Below are 18,385 nucleotides of genomic sequence, written 5' to 3'. Positions count from 1 at the left end.
TTCTGCACTTTCTGAACACCCACTGTATCACCTGAATCACACTAAAGCAAATTTCAAGATACACTAGGAGCTGAGAACTGCAAATGGATTGTTGCTATCTATATTCAACAGCTGCTTTGTGTACTCCACAACCACTGAGTACCCTACTGGAGTGCAGCTCCAGGGAAACAGTCTTCATTACCCATCCTTATCCCTGATAGCATCTCCATGGCTTTCTGTTCACAATGCATGGCACTGGCCTGGCCTATGCTTCAGCCAGAGTTTCTGTTTTGGCCTCATAGCACTGAGCTTCTGAAGATACTAAAAGCTTCTGTCTGCAGCACTACTTCTGCACCTTGAAGGAGCCCACCGAAGACATTGGTCCAACTGTGCTTGTAATTCATAGTATAAAGGGAAATAGAACCAAAGTGATCTTGCTTTGCAGCACCCAGAGATCTTCAAACAACTTGGACATGTTTGGGACATTACTTAAGTCTAACAGAACTTTATTAAATAGTTTGTAATTAAAAGACAGATTAAAATAATTGATGCCTTCTTTCTCCCTAAATTATGCTTTTGGGTAGAGGGTAAAGAACTGGAAAGCAGAAGTGAATAGACACACGATGCAAAGCCTATGTGAAAATTCTGATCTCCTCTGAATGCATCATTTCCATCAAACTATATCACAATAAACAATACTGAATACATTTCATCATCATTTTATAGCAACGTAATCCTACTGGATATATTTCTCATAACAAATGAAAAGTTTGGACTCATCAGTGTAAATGAAAAAAAAACCAACAAACCAAAACCAAAACCGCAAACCAGAACCAAAGAAGCTATTTTGCAATCGTTTTACTTAACAAAGGTTTGAGTTCTACTACTTGAAAGTTATTTACAGGAAATTAAAATTACAACATTAAAATAACAGCTTGTGATCCACAGTAAGGCTATCATCCCATGGTACCTTTTTATTTGACATTAATGAGATGCTCTCTCTTTGATTATATTGGGTATAAAACAAGGCTGGACTGCTTCAGTGAGCTTGTCTGCATATATTTCATATCTACCGGTCATCTGGAAAAGAAAAAACAAAGCTTCAGTTCATTTGGTGAGCTGTGGAAGTACTTCAGCAGAAAATATTTACATTCACCCTTTTTTTAAATGATGACAAATTATTTATTTTTCCCCAAATGTAAAATAATTCACTCAAAATGCAAGACCTCCAGTGTCTTAGCACAAACTAACCTACTTTTCTAAAAGGACTCACATTGTGTTGCCTAAAACTATACTTGTACCCCCCCAAAAAAGTACATTTCTACTCTGAAAAGTACAACTCCAAATTGAACACCTTCCTGTTTTGCAGCTCTCCTTCATTGACAGTCATGTCTGCTGACTAATTACTTAAGGCTATTTTGGTTATCCTGGATAGATGAAAGTTGAATGTGAAAGGTGGACTGACTTTCTTAGCATCAACAGTACTCTCTTTTAAGTAAATTATGTCAGTGAAGGCAAAGGAGTGTACCTGTAATTATCTTGTCATATCATGTCCTTGACAACTGATGAACTCATGCAAACTTACTGTTGGCAGCAATGTGCCACTGATGGTATTTGGGTTGCTCTTACTTTAGTCATTAATAATACAAAACATTATCATTGCTTTGGGTGATACAGTAAGTTAGGAGGCTGGAATACAGCACTTTATGTAGTGCTATCACCATCTTCCGAAGTGTACAGTCTATAACACTGGCTGTGGGAGGGCTGAATTACTTCTTTCTTGCCAGAGTGTAATGACGGCTACTTGTTTAACTATTTTCCTGCTGTAAGTTTAGAAAAGACATTCTACTTAAATCCGTTTCAGGCGTCATTGAATGCAAACTGCAGATACTAGAGTAGGTTAAATAGGTTCCTGCTTGCTATCAAGGGGTTTATGCAATGGATAACTGGTGACTTCATACTTCCTCATTCCCCTCGTATCAAGAACTACCTCTGTCTTGGCCACAAACAGGAGGAAAAGGAAACAGATATCCCCTGTCAAATGAACAAAAGCTACAGCTGTGCCTTATGTGCCAAAAGACCAACAATAGCAATCCACACCATCAACATAAAGCTAAGGTGCTAAAAACGCAAGTTTTGAACACAACAAAAAATAATCAATTCTGTACAAAACAGCCAAAGGTCAGTGGTTGGTTTTTTTTACTGTTTGTTTTTCCTAATCAATACAACTGCTTTTGTTCAGATACCCCTATGACACTGTGGTAAGCAATGCTCCATGTGCTTCCTGACACACTAAATCTCTACTCTGCTATCAGGGCTTCAGATTTCCATGGCAAGCAAAACTAAAGACCTGAGTTAAACAACAGTGGGAATCTCTCAGCACAATTTAATTCCACTACTACAACAACCATCTACCCACTACACACATCTGTAAAATAAATGTGTGTTAAAATAAATAAATAAAGTCCCATCACGCCACTAAACCAGTATCCAGGGTGACACCCCGCATAGCTTGTACTGGCACTACTGAAGGGTTAGCAAATTACAGTGCTGAGGTGTCAGTTTCTTAAACCAGCAGCACTGCTGGACAAATTAAATCAAATTGCACCCTCAGGAAAGCTGATCCAAATGAGCTTTACCTCAGAATATTAAAAGAATAGTAATAAATAAGTTTGTTAAAGCCACATGGAAAAGCTTGCAGCCATCTTAACTTGCTGCAGGTAAATTCAAAGTGTGTTAGGATGCTTTAGAGATGAATGTACACAGTTCTCTGCGGCTTCAACATGTCCATAAAATTCAGAGAGTTAACAGTGCAAGAAGTTTCCATTCAGAAAGCTCTCAGAAGCATAAAGATTGTTGTGGGTTTGGGTTTTCACTGATTTTCATTTAAACTGACAAATAAGGCCTATAGGAACATAAAGATCCACCATATTAGGTCAGATCAAAGGCCCATCTCAGCTCAGTGCAAATGCCCACATACCTTGCCTAAGGAAACCACATGCACTTCCCTAGCAGTACTTGGAGCTCCTGGCACTCTACCGCAAGGACCAAGGCTAACCTTTTCATTTAAAAGCTATTGGCCTAGTTTCCCTGAATTTGGCTACTCCTTTTAGGAATCCATTTGTGACTTTGGCCTCGAGAACATCCTGTTAAATTAGTTCAACAATTTGAGCTCTGGACTGTTGAAAAACAACTAAAAGGGCTGTCTTTAAACTACTGCAAGATCATAAAATCATTATGAAAGCTTGTTTGTTCTAGTATCATATGTTTGTTTCTTTATAAGGAGGCTTACCTTAAAATTCCATTTGTCACTGACTTGCCTGCAAAGATTCAGATCCATCTCCACCACCAGAAGTCCGTCCCGAACACGAGAGAGTCCTGGTGTCCTGCTGCCATCTGGTGCAGCTACGTAACTTGAGCCATAAAAGTAGCCCAAGTCATGGTGTGCTGAAAGATTTTTAAAAAGCATGTAATGCCACCTGCAAGTAAGTATACAACTTAACATGCAGTGTCCTATAAAACCTGGCTCTACTTCTTGTTGTTGCTCACTAACTTGCTTTGAACAAGGCATCATCCTGAAGAGTCACAGCACAATCCTAAGGTAACTGTGTTTTTGACCAGCAGTTACTTTCATGCAGAGTAGAGCTTTCACATACATTGAATTAACAGGAGAAAACTCCCTGCATTGCCTTCTAAATAGTGTATGATTATGCCTTACCACTACTAAGTCTCTGAACTAAAGAGAGTCTTTGCTTTCACTGGTTTTTATTTAGAATTTAAATGAATTCTTATTGTCAACTCATACATTTCCAAAACAGCTGACAAAGATCCACCCATTCCACTGTCAATACAAAAGTCAGAGGTGAAACCACTGGGATTTGAAGCACAGGAAATATCTTCATATTGCACAGCCCTCAGTTGTGGCAAAACTTAGCCGCATCTGTTGTACCACTAAGCAATGGGTACCACAGACCTTTCTCACGCAGCTGCTCCAGAACTAGGTAAAAAGAGGCTCAGGCCCACTCCAGATAAAGCCAGAAGCAGTCATTGCTGCCACAGGACAAATTACAGTATTTAAACATACAAGTGAAGCAGATACAAGCAAATCTCATGTTCTTCGAGCATCCTCTTTAACTTTCAGCAAATCTGTGGAACAGGGCAAAACAGTCTGGCTGCGGATTTAGTCTAGGACTATTACTGTTAATAATCTTACAACTACAAATAAGAAGTCATGCATGCAGTGACAACACAGGCTGATTTGTGGGATTTCTGTCTTCCAGTCCTGCAACACCACATTGACTCCAAAATGCTTCATCCTCTGAAAATATACAGAAACCTTAGGTGTCAGCTCCTGGTGACCACATACCATGGTGCCTTTAGTAAGAAGTGCTTCTTCTCTCCAGCTTATAAAACAGCAGTCTTAAGTAAGACAGTTGCTGGCTACCATAGCTGTCATGGGATAGGCACCTATGGGAGAGCTACTGTTTCTAGTTAACAACTACTAGCAACTGCTGCATGTGATTTCTGAACATACCTTTTCCACCATCTCCAGAAGTAAAGGAATTCTTGTAGTATTCCTGTGAAATAAGAAGAATCCGTAGGTGGCAGTATAATTCCATTTCACGCAAGAAATCCTTGCTAGTCTATCATATTTAATACGAAGTTCATATAAATCTAGTAAGATTTTTTTCTGGCATACTATCAGAACTGTCTAAAGGGAGTCATCAGAGGGGCCTAATCTCTAAGATGGACAAGGTAGAAAGCAAGATCTTTTTGTGTCACTGCCTGTCTTTCATACACTTTGGGGAACATGCTTCCTATCAGTTTCACAAGTCTATCTTTAGGGGCAAAAGAGAAGACATTTAACCAAACGCATCTTTGCGGATCACAAAAGAAGGCAAATGTATTCACATAATGGCAAGAACAAGTCTGGATTTTTGACAGAACCTCATAAAAGAACACATATTGAGAGTATCTGGACTAATGTGAAGGCAAGAATGACCTCTTATGTGCAATATGAATTTTTAACATAGAATTTCAGTGTGCAGAAAGAGGTACAACAGCAAACAGTCGTGTACCACTGACTGGAGGATGTATTTAATCTTCAGTCATTTTGGCTAAAAGAATACTTTAACACAGAAACCAGGAAAATTAGCAAAAGGGAGGGTGCCGATTACAGAGAGCAATTCAAGAACAGGAAGCAGCTGCAACCAAGAAGTAAGCTGCCAGCAATAAGGCAGCTCTCAATCTCTTTATCTTTGTCCATCTTCAAATTATATTATAAACAGTAATACAGTAGTTATACAGTAGAGGAATCTATGCATTCCAGTGCTATTCAGTTTATTACCTTGAATGAACTCATGCTACAATACTTAAATTATGAAATTAAATAACAAAGCGAAGATACACACCGTTCCTACCCTGTTGATGGCACACGTAAAACAGTGATTAGCTATAGCAGCATTTCTTGCTTCGACTGGCCACATTGACTCGCTGCAAAACACAAAAGAGCAGGCAGGTATTCACTACTCGCTACTGCAGTGCTGAATTCAGGTTGTGACAGTCTCACACTACATTTTCTGACAAAAAAGGTCAGAGTTACCTACAAAGACTGATCTTGGTCTTACAATCACAATTATTTTCTGCTCAAATACAAGTTTAAGAAATTCTACCTGATAATCTGGTACATATGGCTTTGTCATGTGAAAAAAAAATGAAATTTAACACAGCTCAAGACTTTCAAAGCAATTAAAAGTGTAAAATGTTTTACACTCTGAATTATGCAAAGGATTTACACATCTGCTTTCATATTCCATTACCTTTCAATACACCAAACATAATTCTGCAGCAAAGCTGCAAGATTCATAGAAGTTGCATCCTTTTTTTCCCCAGACAGTTGAGGAGAGGCTTTTGTAGCAATGAATAGGGGCAAAAAAAAAAAAAAAAAAAAGAGGGAGGAATAATTAAAAAAAAGAAAAAAGAAAAAAAAATCAAAGGAAGGAAAAAAAGTCTCTTTTCCAAAGGAGATTTCAATTCTGATTAATGTTTAAAAATGAAAGAAATCTTCTTTTTGTTAGTTTGATACACAGGGATGACTGGTTAATAGGATGCCTGGAAGCACTCAGAGCTCCAAAACAAAGGTGATATAATTTGTACACTCCTGTGACAGCTTGTACCTGCCAGATTCTGAATACCAAGACAAGGCTGCAAGCATCTGACTCATTAATCTCCCAGTCAGACTCAAGAACTGGACTGATTGCAAGGACTTGGTTTATTGCCTCTTCTCTCAATTGCTTTGAGTCTGGCAGCCAGCTCTTCTAAGAAAAAGGGATTTTACTGAAAAGCTCCAGAACATTACAATTTCACAGAAGAGAGACAGAAAAAAAAGCTATAGCCAAGAAGCAACCCCAGAGACAGTTTTTACATCAAATACTCTTTCTGCAGTAAAAATTTTGTGCTTAAAAACAATCGAGTGAAAGCTACTAATTTGGAGAACCTGAAACACTGATGAAGTGCTGTGTGACAACAAGGTAATTTCTGTTTGTTTTCCTGTTAATGGGCTACAAGTGGACAAACATCACAAATATTCCAGTACTAACATAAATGACTCAAAAGCATTGTGTATTCAACTCTTTTCAAATGACATTTCCCAACATTAATATAAACACATAAAATATCTTCTATACCACAAAATATTAAAGGCAGTTTGAATGACAGAATCTAACCTGCAGTTCCACCCTCCAGGTTTCTAAACACATGGTTCTCCGCATCAGAACTAGCTGTAGGTATGAAAATTTTATGCCTCTAATATATTTTTCACCATTTCTACCCTATTATGAATGCTCATCATCCTCAGAACTTTCTAACTGGTCAGCAAAATAAAAAATGGATTCATATTCTATGACCATGAAAACTCCAAATTTGCACTAAACATGAAAAGCAAAAGGATTGCGGGAAGCTTGAAGAAACAGAAAATGGAATAAAAAGAAGATATTCCTCTCACATTTCTAACTCTGCTACTGTCTTGCATACCCAGTGAGCAAGTCTGTATTGCCTGAACATTTCAAACATTAAGGTTTACACAGCTGACACCAAAGAAATCTATTCATCTAGGTTTAAAGAAATAAAAATGAAACTATTCTGTAATTAGGCCAAGCACACAAGCTTAGCTGAAGGGAGAGAGAAATGAGAAAGAATTTTTACCATTGTAAAAGATGAATATGTGTGGGGGCTGTTTTGTTGGTTTTTTTTTCCTACTGGATATTATACTTTGTATTACAATATCATCAGTAACAATGAAATATGCTCCTGTCAGCTTCCTAAAACTTATCTTTGGAGCTGGAAACTAAAAAACAGTTCAGTTGGCCTAAAATATGTTTTTTTTTAAACTCACAAAGGAAATGATCTTGTTCCAAGGAACTCGCAAAGCCAGACTTCTCCTTCCCCCATAACAAAGCTAACCACTTATGCTGAAAAGGGTTAAAAATATCAATACTGAGAATTAAGCATAAATTACCATCACTTCCTCAGCTGTATATATGTAAACACCACACACGACTAAATTACTTTTCAGAGCCTACTGTACCAGGGAAAAGAACAAAAAAAATCCCCCCATAACCCCTAACCAAAACAACAAGAAAATGCACAGCTGCTCCATCGTGCGCTAAGCTGATGTGCAGAGACATTCTGGAATCTCACATCTCAATTTATAAATAGTCTAATTTTAATTTTAAAGTATTGAGTAGAATAGCAAAGGCCAGAATACAATGAGAATGAAAGGAAGGCATGGTGATTTTGTCTAGAGCAGTGGTGTAAAGAACTGCTGAGCCCATTTCTACCAGGTTTGTACCTAAAGAAAGCTCTCCTGCCAGCCCTGAAGCAACGCAGTTATTTTTCATCACCTTATATCCCAGGCAATGCACAGCCTGTGTCAGGCAATGCTTTGGAAGCATGGCACATTCAAATGTGACTGATGCTAATAAGAGGCAGAGAATATTCAAGATCTAATCCCCAAATTAATCATTATGGGCTAGCTAAGAAGTGTATTTTCTTAGTTCATTGAGCTAGTTTTCTTTTGGCTTTTAGGAAATCAAGTCAGTAGGGTGCAATTAATGTCAATCTGCAGATGATTAATCTCAAGGGAAACAGTTTACACTAGTTCAGTCTGGTTCAAGAGGTCTGATAATCACAAGATTGCCAACAGTTATTAAAAAATAGTTTTTGGGAAAAGCTTGGCAATTATCAGCTCCTAGGTGGCCAATGCAAGCTGGCAAACTAAGCCTGAATGTAAATTACTACTGCCTGTCGTAAAGTAAAAATATGACATAAATAATCTAAGTAAACTCTCATTAATTTTCAGAACAGCAGCTGGATGCTGCTTAACTCTCAGAGACAAAAGACGTGCAGATGTATAACTGAAGTTCTGGAAGAGAATCAGTGACTGTGAGCAGACTGGTAGCCCAAAATCCCACATGGAGAAGAAGGTAGATTACTTCATGAAGGCAAAACAAAGAGGCTACACCTCCAGTTCCAAGACCTTAGGCAAGATGGCCGTGAGGACACAGCAAGCGACTTGGAGGTTGAGTTAACCAAGAAAGTGTGAAACAGCCTAAATCAGTTTGTATTTTACCTGAGCTGTCCAACAGTGGCTGAAGGGTTAAAGATGATCTCTGCTCCATTCATACTAAACATGAGCCAATTCAGAGGGTGATGGCGCCCATAGCAGATATTCACAGCAATTGTTCCAAATTGGGTCTGAAACACTGGGTGTCCTGTATTTCCTTCCATATAGTAAGTAGACTACAGACAAAAAAACAAGGCAGACTCTTAAAAAAGTGAAAACTACCACCTCCAACATTGCTTTGACACTTGCAATTTCTGATTATCAGGTTCCAGTAATTAAGCCATGAGAGATAACACCTTTCACTTAGTACACAGCTGTACTGTAATGGGTGTATAGCAAAAAGTGGCTCTCTTCAGCTGCTGAGATCAAATTCAAGCCTATTTCCCTTCAAACTACACCTAAGCGCTGTTCGATTTTGACATACATGCTTCTACTAATGCTAGAACCTTCTACAGAAGCTTAAATGCCCAAACCGTAAGCACCTCTCTTAGTACTTTCACCACGTGAGAAAATTTTCCGAAGACATAATGATCCTTTGATTCTGGTAAAAAACAGAGATGATGAACGCTGTTTAAAGGACACGTTCATTCATTCCCTCACATTCCTTCAGGAACACATTCATTCCTTTACATTCACCTGTTATGCAATGACATGCAGTAAGTTTATGAACGCTGTAAGGAAATACCAGTGTATAGCCAAGATTCGATATTTGAATCTTCTATATAGCTATTGCTTTGAACAGAGGGCTTGAAATAACCACCAGGAAAATCACAATATAAAACTACAGAACACTCCTCAAAGAAACTGGAGCCAACTGTTGGCTTAAAAGATCCCATTTACCATATGCTGTGAACTTTTATCTTATCAAACATTTCTAAAGAGTCACGAATGCACTGGTTCCTATAAAAGGCACTGGGGAAGAGAAGGACAGGGCAGTTAACGGCTATCAGGAGAGACAAACATTCACAGAGGTATTGTAAATGAAATGTACAGATATGGCTATTCCCAGATACAAGAAAAGGGTACATGTGGCATCCCTGACAGTAGCCTGCTCAGTGGTAGCCAAAAACCCAAGAAAACTTGGGACATAAGCAGCAGGTGTACTAAAATATAACAGAAAACATTGTTTTGCTGGTTTATAAAAATTTAGTGTGCCCATGGCTTGAGTACTCCAGGCAATCCTGCTGTCTGCATCTCAATAAGGATATACTAGAGATGGAATAAGCAAAGGCAGCTGAAAGGGATGGGGCAGCTCTCTTCTGAGGAGCAACTAAAAAGCCTCCTCAATCTGCAGATGGAAGGCTGATGGAGATATAATGAGTAAGATTTACAAAATTACAAAGGCAATGGATAAGATGAATACAGGCAACCCAGAGCAGCAGCATGAGTAGTGTGTATTCTCTAAAATAAGTCTTTTACCTATTTTCAACCACAGTAACTTTCTTTTCTTGCAACAGGCAGTGTACTTCTGAAACGTGCGTCTTTGTGAAAGCAGGTATTATCACCGGGTTCAGAAGGGATTAGACAAAGACACTGATAAGAAATGAAACAGGCAGGAACATGTCACCCAAAATCCCTAAAACAATGTGGATTCTGAGGGAGTACAGAAGTCACAGTGTCCAGACTTATTCCTGGTAGTCCCTTTTTGTGATGATCTCAAGAGACAGAAAAGCAAGGTACACAATACATCAGGCTGACCCAGTGGGGCACGTCTCTTATCACATTAGAGAGGTGTGTTTGTAACCAATTCCATTTTTATTGAAACTGTCTATTGTAACAACCACAGCACTGGTCTTGAAGGAAGCAGGCCTAGAGCAAGCGCAGCTACAGCTGAAGAACAATCTAGGGCTTCGTGTAAGTGTGCAGGAATGGCATGACAGATACAGCGGGTCATCTTCTGAAATCAAGGACTAGAGGGTCAGCGTGCCCAGTGAAAGTGACATCTGTTTCTTACTCATTATCAGGTCTTGTGAAATTGCAGTCTCTTGGGCACTGATTTTACCTCCATTCATGTCTGTAGACAGCACATGGGGGCACTCACACAATCCTTTTTCAAAACAATTCTGTATTTCCTTTCTTTTTTTCTTCTATTCTCAGTTTTATTTTATTACAATGGGAGAAGGAAAACAAGAATGCTGCTGCTTCAGGGAATTCATCAGTTCTCATTTGCTGCTCACCAGAGGTCACAAGATGTTGCTCATCTCCACAACAACAAACTGATGTCTCAAGAAGGACAGATTTTTGTTTATTTCTATGCCATACCACAAATGGCTGAACAGGTCACAGACCCATCTCATTCCACTTTTCATTTCATTCTCACTGATTCAGCAAGGATAATTTTAACAGGGCTCCTTTCCCTACCTGTTCTACAGAGATGATCCACAAAAAAGTCATTTCAAATCCAACACTTCCTTGGGCATTAACTTTGTTGATAGAGAAAACAACATTAAAATAACAGAGATGAGCATAATCCTTCCCTGTAGCCTTCGTGGTTTCTAAAGTTCCTTTATCAGAATTGCTCAGCTCAGAAGAGTGGACTTAATGCTTTGCTAACAAAACTAGCTAAAAAGCCAATGCTGTTTTAGGTAAACACTACTTGTTTCTATAAGATAGGTACAACAAGAAATGTCATATCATTATAGTATACCTGCAAGATATACAGATATAATATTGTGGTAATTCTGGCATTTACGATTATAAGAATTAACTGCTTTTACAAATCAGGCAAAACTTTAAATGAAATTCTAAAAGAATATTTTTTAGGTGCGTTTCATTACAGTTTCATACCTGGAAACAAGGAATTTTCTTGTAATCTGTTGATGCTCCACAGAACACTAGGACATCATATTTTAGCAAGAAAACAGGAATATATTTTTTTTGTTTGATTACACAAGGAACAAATCAAGAATGTGGAAAGTAACCAAAATTCATTTTTATTAGGGCTTGTATTTTATATGGGTTTGTTAGTTACGGTTTTGCTAGCTAAAAGACAGAGCTGATAAAATAATATTAAATAACAAAAATTATTGTTAAACATAGGAGTCAACACTGGTGACTGACAGGCCTGTGCCAGTAATCTGTTCTGCAGAAACCTGTTAACAGCCTCCTCTGAAGAAACACAAACCAGTCTGATCAGATGTGGGAGACCAGGTCAGAACTGCCAGTGGTCTCGAACACGAAGTTTCAAGACACCAAAAAACTTTTAAAAATTAATAAAAATGCAGTTTGGATTCTGAAGCGTCATCTTGACTGGGGCATTTAGACAGGGAACAAAAGCAACTGCAGGTATATTGCAAACCCCAGTGCTTAGAAGCAATGCCTCTGTTAATAACTCACTTTAGCTGACAAGGAGAGACTCAGTTAGGTAAGACAATGTATTTTTAGACTTTGGTTAATATTTAAACCTCATCTTTCTTCTTGTGATAGTTCTATGGATGGATAAACACATTTCAGATCTACCAGTTTTCCTCTGACATTGCCTTTACTACCAGTTCAGCTTCTGAAGCCGATTCTGGAGGACAGCCTAAAAATTACTTCAGTGGAAGTAATGTGATTAGTAAACAGAAGAGGCCATAAACCAGCTATTCAGTCAGAAGAATAACGAATTAAGGGATTCTGCTCTAAGAAACATAAGCAAAGTAACTGTCATTTCCAAGACAACCTCACAGAGAAACAGAGATCAAGATCTGAATGCTTACACCCAAACCATGAAACAACTGCCTTCCAAAGCAAAATAAGTTCAACATGCACACATGCAAAAACTATCTAAGCCAATCATGCACAACTAACACAGCAAAGTTGTGACTAGGAATTTTGTTTTAAAGATTCTTGATACTTCCTTAGTTTCCATCAGGCCAAGAAACAGTACCTAACAAAGATTCAGTGTTATTTGTCCTTTAACAGACATCACTCTCTGCTACTGATAAATTGACTTACCATAATTTCACCAGAAAAACCCCAAAACCAATTTAACACTTATTGAACCACATTTTCTAGAAATACATTCCATTTGCTGCCAACCTGACTCTGACAGAACATATGCTGACATGAACAAAAGCTGCAAGGTAAGACTAGCTTGAGAATCACATCTTACCTCATTGAAATCTCCAATCCTTGGAATGTGATTTTTTCTACTTTTGCCAAGGACAGCTCCAGAACTAGAAATGACCACTGCAGTATTCCAGAGAGTTCCCCCGTGTGTTTCATCTCGCTCCAGGATTGGAGATATCACAACCATACTGTATTTCTTTGCCAGCTACACAAATGAACACAATTCTATTATTCACAAGCCTGCAGTATATTCACATTTTGTTCATAAAGAAGGATTAAAAAAACGCTTTCATCTGGTCCATTATTCCGAGAGTTATCAAGGGCTAATGCTTAACTTGCACTGGCATGCCCACATCAACACAGTTTCTTCAGCAAACATGGATACATCACAGAGAGCTTTCCCCCTGAATCCTTCAACTAGAAATGCAAGGTACCAACAGGAAAAAGCATTCTAACAGCAATGGTCAAACTACAGAGCTGACCTCTATCTAGTCACAGGTATAGGAAGAGACAGATTCCGTTCCATTCTTCTGGCTGGTAAAAGACACCACAGCTAGCTGAAAACAGTTATTAAAACAAAAGTAAAATGTTAAATAACACAGATATAAGTTGAGAAATAGAGCAACTTCTTTTCCTTCAAATCACTTATTTATCCACACTTCCCCAGTGTCATTAATTCCACAGATCAGACTAAAGATATTATGCTGTCTACAAAAACTTAATAGGTCAGTGCATATCTGGGCAAATTTGACATCAAAAGAGTCTCCTGTTGTTTCAGCCACTTGTAAAATAATTGAAATTCCTTATTTAAAAAAAAAAAAGTTAGAAAACAAAAATAAACTCTGCCACCCTTACAGCCAATAGTCTCTGGAAAAATAAAAACCGGACAATAACAAATCTCCTTGGGTCCATAAAAAGTCTCCTACATTTGGTGTCATTTCACAGGGAGATGCAAAGATTTATGTGAAAGTGTTCCCTGTTTAGAAAATCCTGGCTATTCTCACACCTTCGTACAAGCATTGCTTAATGCTCAACTATTCTAGGCAAGAAAGAGCTTTTACATTGAAATGGAAATTAAAAATATTTATATGAAGAATGGTTCCTCCCTTGAAAATTCAGGCACAGTTAAAAGGGCAGTTTCAAATGCCTTCCATGGCACAAGGTAGTCTATAAAGGCAAATAGCTTAAACACTAAATATTTGGCACAGTTGTCCATTTCTACCTCATTCACTATCATAATGTTTGTAAAGCAAGTTGAAATTTTTATTATTTCAGTTTCCTCAGTAGTATAAGACCAGTACACAAAGAAGAAATCCATGCTCATCAGTGGCAGGTATGGGCTGGGGTTGGAGGCTTCATTGGTGGTTTTTTGCTTCATTGTTTTTTTACCTCCTGACAGAATTTTGTTGTTGGCCCATCCTCTGCTGACTCAGCAAATTCAGTCCAAGGAAGCTTCTCTCTTGTACAGAAAGCAAAGGGCATGGCTGCAAAACATCAACGCAAGACAAAATTGACAGGAATGTTCATGTCACTCAAGAAATACACACTGCTTGCACAAATACAGACAAAAAATAGTTAAACACTGAAGAACTTTTTTTTGCCTTTGTTTCAAGGCAAAAGCTAGTTAAAATATTTTAAACAAGGACAGGGAGTTTTGGGCCTTTGCAGAGCAAAACAGAAGAGTAAGAATGCACTTAATGAAGCCTTACTGGAGGTAAAAATACAAAATATACCCCAGTCACTACTGTACACTTTCTGTGAATAACCTATTTTCACAAACATTTTATCAGCCTTCGGTTTGGTTTTTCCTCTATTCAATCTCAAAGACTGTATCTTCATTAAAACTGAATTTTCTTACTACCTGTATAGAGAAAAAACCCAAACATTTTAGGAGAAAAAAAAAAAAGAGGAAAGGCTCATGAAAGATGACATGAAAAAGCAGCACATCCAGAAATATCACTGTTGCAGCACACACCACTCTTCAATATAACAGACTTCACTATAGCATCTTCCACACAGTTCTGCTAACTAAGATTCTTTGGGTTTTCCTCTAGAAAGTAAATCAGTGAACTGCTCTATCTTGGAAGATCTCTGCTGTTTACTTATAAAACATACTTCTAGTACAGGGTATGTGTTAAAATAGAAGGAACTTGACCTCTGAAAATCTAGGAGAAATCACAGAAAATACTCACTCCAAGCCTCCTGGAAACAAACTATGTTGACCCCAGATTGTGCAGCTACTTCCACAATCTCCGCAATTCGCCTGTGCAGTGCAGCCACCTGATTGTGAAAAATGTCATGCTATAAAAAATGCTGTATGTTCGAAGTTATTTGTATATTAACAGCCTGGGTTTACACGTTTTATTCACACTGAATTTATCTTTTTCTATACTTAGTCTCATTGCTTTCAGGGGGAATAACTCAGGAAGTTACCATTTCTGAACACTGATAATAGAAAGAGTTAGGTTTTTAAAAGCATTTAGATGCTGAAAATAGAGAAAGCAATCCAATGGAATTCTAATACGATGGTTACAACATTTAAATACAGGGCACTTCATTGCTTACTGATCTGCAAATAGCAAAAAACTGTAACAAAATCAGCAAAAAATGTTGCTGATCATTGCAAACAATCTACAGAATGATGTAAAGTAAATACAAATTCAAAGTCAAATACTCAGAATCTTAAAACGTGATGTAAGGACAGTATTTCCTTCATTATCTCCAAATCCTGCTCACACTTACGCATCTTGGACACTCTCTGAGTTATTAACTCCAATCTATTTTCTAAATCCCTGTCATAAAACCAAAGCAGATTATTGCTAAGAAAAAACATCAAAGCATGTATTAATTAGTCAGAAAATACTGTTTCAAAGTACTTTTTTCTTGAGTATTCTACTTAAATATAAGCATAAGTGTAGCCCTTTGCATTGATGCTTTCAGCTGTCAATAAGAAAAAGTCAACAGTGACCTATGAACTCAACAACTGTACACTGATTTACAGAAATAGTTAACTAGTTATTTATAAGGTAAAATCAAGAATATAACTGGTAATCTTTCAACAGATGCTACAAAGAATCCACAAACTTGATCCATTTACTGAATTAATTATTTGCATCTGAGATGGGTAATCTTTCCAAAAGAAATTACTTCAGAAATATTCTGTCCTGTCACTGCATAAAACTACTGCTCCAGGAGATTTTAGAAATAGGGAATTTTCTTTCACTTTTTACAAGCTATTTTTAGGAGGCTATTTCTCTACGTGTGTCACCTCAGTGCTTTTGTGTCCAAGATGGTGAGAAACGATGGTCACGTTGTAATAAGATTTCATTTACTGCTGTACAAAGAATCATGAACACAGCTTTATTAATCTGTGTTTACCCTAACAGATTTTCCTACAATGGAACATTTCTCGGTTAAAACAAGAACTGCGCCTGTGCTTCCATGGTTTGATTTTGGGTAAATGATTTTCTGTTTCATTTGAGAGACAAAGGGTTTTCATGGACAAAATCAGTGACTAAATATTTAGCTTTGGAAACACTGCAAGGGGGGGGGGGGGGGGGCGGGGGCAATTCACTAGGTGAATGCAACACAACAGATGTTTCTGAGAAACATTAAAACTGAACATGTCATTTAAATTTCTTAGAGTATGCTGTATTAAAACAGTGATGGGTCCCCTATTGCCAGACAATCAGCAGACACTGCACAACGGAGTTTCTAATATCAACCTGTACGCTATGTCTCAACCCAGTAGAGCATGAGTTACACACAGACAGCCCAGCTCCCAGTTTGTGTACCTGGACTGACACTGCTGTGTCTGTGGGCAGTGGAATTTTGTTCTGTATCAGTCCCACTCGAACAATACGTGGCCTTCTCAATTGCTCTGGCTCGGCATCAAATCCATAGCCCTGCAGCTCAAAATCTCTTTCCTGAGCAGCTGATAGAGCAGCAGCTGGCAAATGAAGTTTTCTGAATTGAGGAGGAAACAAAAACCTTTCAAGATGAGATGCAGTTAACGAAAAGGATCACAAATGCAGTCTGTCACTCAGACACCCGAGCTCCCATGCCCCAAACACTTTCTGATACTTCCCAAACATAAGGGACAGTAGCCAGGTCATGTGCAAACCTCATTGCTCTCCTCCATGGCAGCAGACTCCCGCTGTCCTCCTCTGTAAACGTCAGTTCCAGACATTAATAACACCTTGCTACAGAAATCAAGGCGCACGTACGTACAAACCTCCATCTACCACCCCCGGATTACAAACACTTTAATGTATTTTCCTCATGACAGATCCCCGCTTTTCCAGCTCCCTCACCCCAAACCGACCAGATCCCCCTCAGGTCTCTCATTCCTGTCAGCCACCTTCTCACAGGACCTCTGTTACCGCTCAGCTTCCCAAAGCTGGATTACCTCCACAACCACCCCACTTACCACAGGCCCTACCCTTCCTTCTCCTTTCAGCCACCCTGCATCCCGCGCACCCCTCCTCAAACCCACTCCTCTCCCCTCATCCCGGGATAAGCAGCCCCGCGGCGCCCAAAGGGGAGGAGGGAGCCGGGCCGGGCCACACCACCCGCGGCGGGGGCACGGGAAGCGGGGCAGCGCACCTTGCCTCGCCGCCGTACAGGATCCGCTTCACCTCGGAGAGCTCCTCGGGCGGGAGGTGCCGCTCCAGGCACGACTCCACCGACTCCAGGATCCCGGCCATGGCGAGGCGAGGCGAGCCGAGGCGCTCCAAGGGCTGGGCACAGCGCTGACCCTGAGCCACGCTTGCGTCCACCCCGAACTTTACCCCTTGGCGGCCCTGTTGGAACCCGCCCCTCTCCCCTCAGCGGGGTTCGGCGGGGGCCAGCGCCGGGTCCAACAGGGCTGGTTGGGTTGTGCGGCCTGAGGTGCCGCAGAGAGGGAACTTGGTGCTTGTGGGGCAAGTCCCCAGCCTCGGAAGTAACTCATCTGGAAGCAGAACATCTTGAGGAGCTTTTGTGTAACGGTACCGTTCAACAGAAAGGCTTAGAAACTGCAGGTCGTAAAATGGGAATGGTTTCCACAGCTATGCGTGTGCCCGTTTTACAGCAGTAAGACTCTGAACAGGAGGCAGTACGAACAAATGATTTTGTCTTCAACATGAGTTTAAGGCCCAATATAGTTGGGCATCGATTCCAGAACCAAAGTTAGTGTCAGACTAAGGACTGAACAAATTAAGACCTCGTTCCGGGGCTAAACAAAGTGCATCTAAATAAATCGTGTTAAACCAGGCACTTCCACTGAACTACTGTCTATGCCTTCTGCTTCAAAATGCAACTAGAATTCACAACGTTGTAATGGTTTTCTCATGAAGCACTGACCCCAGGGATGGCTGCAGGCATTTAAATATATGGCACTAAGTTTAAGCGCTGTTTTTTGTGTCTTCCGGAGGATGTAACAACGTTCAGCACTTAGCATTTGCAGTTGTTCAGTATTTTGAGTTAAACATTAAGCCTTTTAGGCTAAATAAATAAAAAAAAAAAAAAGAAAAAAGGCACAGAGTGTCTAACATTTAACTTTAAACAGAAAGTGTGCTTGGATAACCTAGATAGCACTCTTTCACTCTAATCCAGCCTTTTTAAACCCAAAAGAAACAGTGATGCTCTGTATGCCCAGTGCACCATGATAAACACGTTGCTTTGCTAGGGGCAGGAACTCCTTGGAGTAACTCCTAAAGCACTGTCTAAAGGTGTTAGTCTGCTATTGAGGAA

The 18,385-nt window shown here is 39.3% G+C and overlaps 1 protein-coding gene across 2 annotated transcripts; it reads right to left on the bottom strand.

Moving 5' to 3' along the window:
• Positions 1-822: 822 nt before the first annotated feature.
• UPB1 (beta-ureidopropionase 1) lies at positions 823-17,371 on the bottom strand. Of its 2 annotated transcripts, XM_061465958.1 has the most exons (10): positions 17,258-17,371; positions 16,447-16,618; positions 14,845-14,932; positions 14,042-14,136; positions 12,696-12,857; positions 8,609-8,778; positions 5,391-5,472; positions 4,514-4,556; positions 3,272-3,426; positions 823-1,059 (listed from the first exon to the last, which is right to left on the bottom strand). In XM_061465958.1, exons 1-10 carry the CDS (start codon positions 17,356-17,358, stop codon positions 964-966), a joined length of 1,164 nt encoding a protein of 387 aa, XP_061321942.1. In that variant the 5' UTR covers positions 17,359-17,371; the 3' UTR covers positions 823-963. The 2 variants fall into 2 exon arrangements, with proteins under 2 accessions (XP_061321942.1, XP_061321943.1); XM_061465959.1 differs by lacking the exons at positions 4,514-4,556; positions 5,391-5,472 and having other exon boundaries at positions 3,272-3,392.
• Positions 17,372-18,385: the final 1,014 nt, after the last annotated feature.

Source organism: Pezoporus flaviventris, unplaced genomic scaffold, assembly GCF_033815535.1.
Source record: "Pezoporus flaviventris isolate CSIRO_AGI_PZ_B2104156 unplaced genomic scaffold, CSIRO_AGI_Pfla_v1 ptg000041l, whole genome shotgun sequence".
NCBI lineage: Eukaryota > Metazoa > Chordata > Aves > Psittaciformes > Psittacidae > Pezoporus > Pezoporus flaviventris.
This window is presented reverse-complemented; position numbering and strand designations above follow the sequence as displayed.

Excerpts from the sequence above, each read along its gene's own strand:
- UPB1 (XM_061465958.1), bottom strand. The coding sequence starts at position 17,358 with ATGGCCGGGATCCTGGAGTCGGTGGAGTCGTGCCTGGAGCGGCACCTC. Across the intron at positions 4,557-5,390 it reads CCATCAACAGGGTAGGAACG|GAATACTACAAGAATTCCTT; the intron begins GTGTGTATCTTC and ends CTTATTTCACAG. Across the intron at positions 3,427-4,513 it reads TTCTGGAGATGGTGGAAAAG|CACACCATGACTTGGGCTAC; the intron begins GTATGTTCAGAA and ends AAAATCTTTCAG.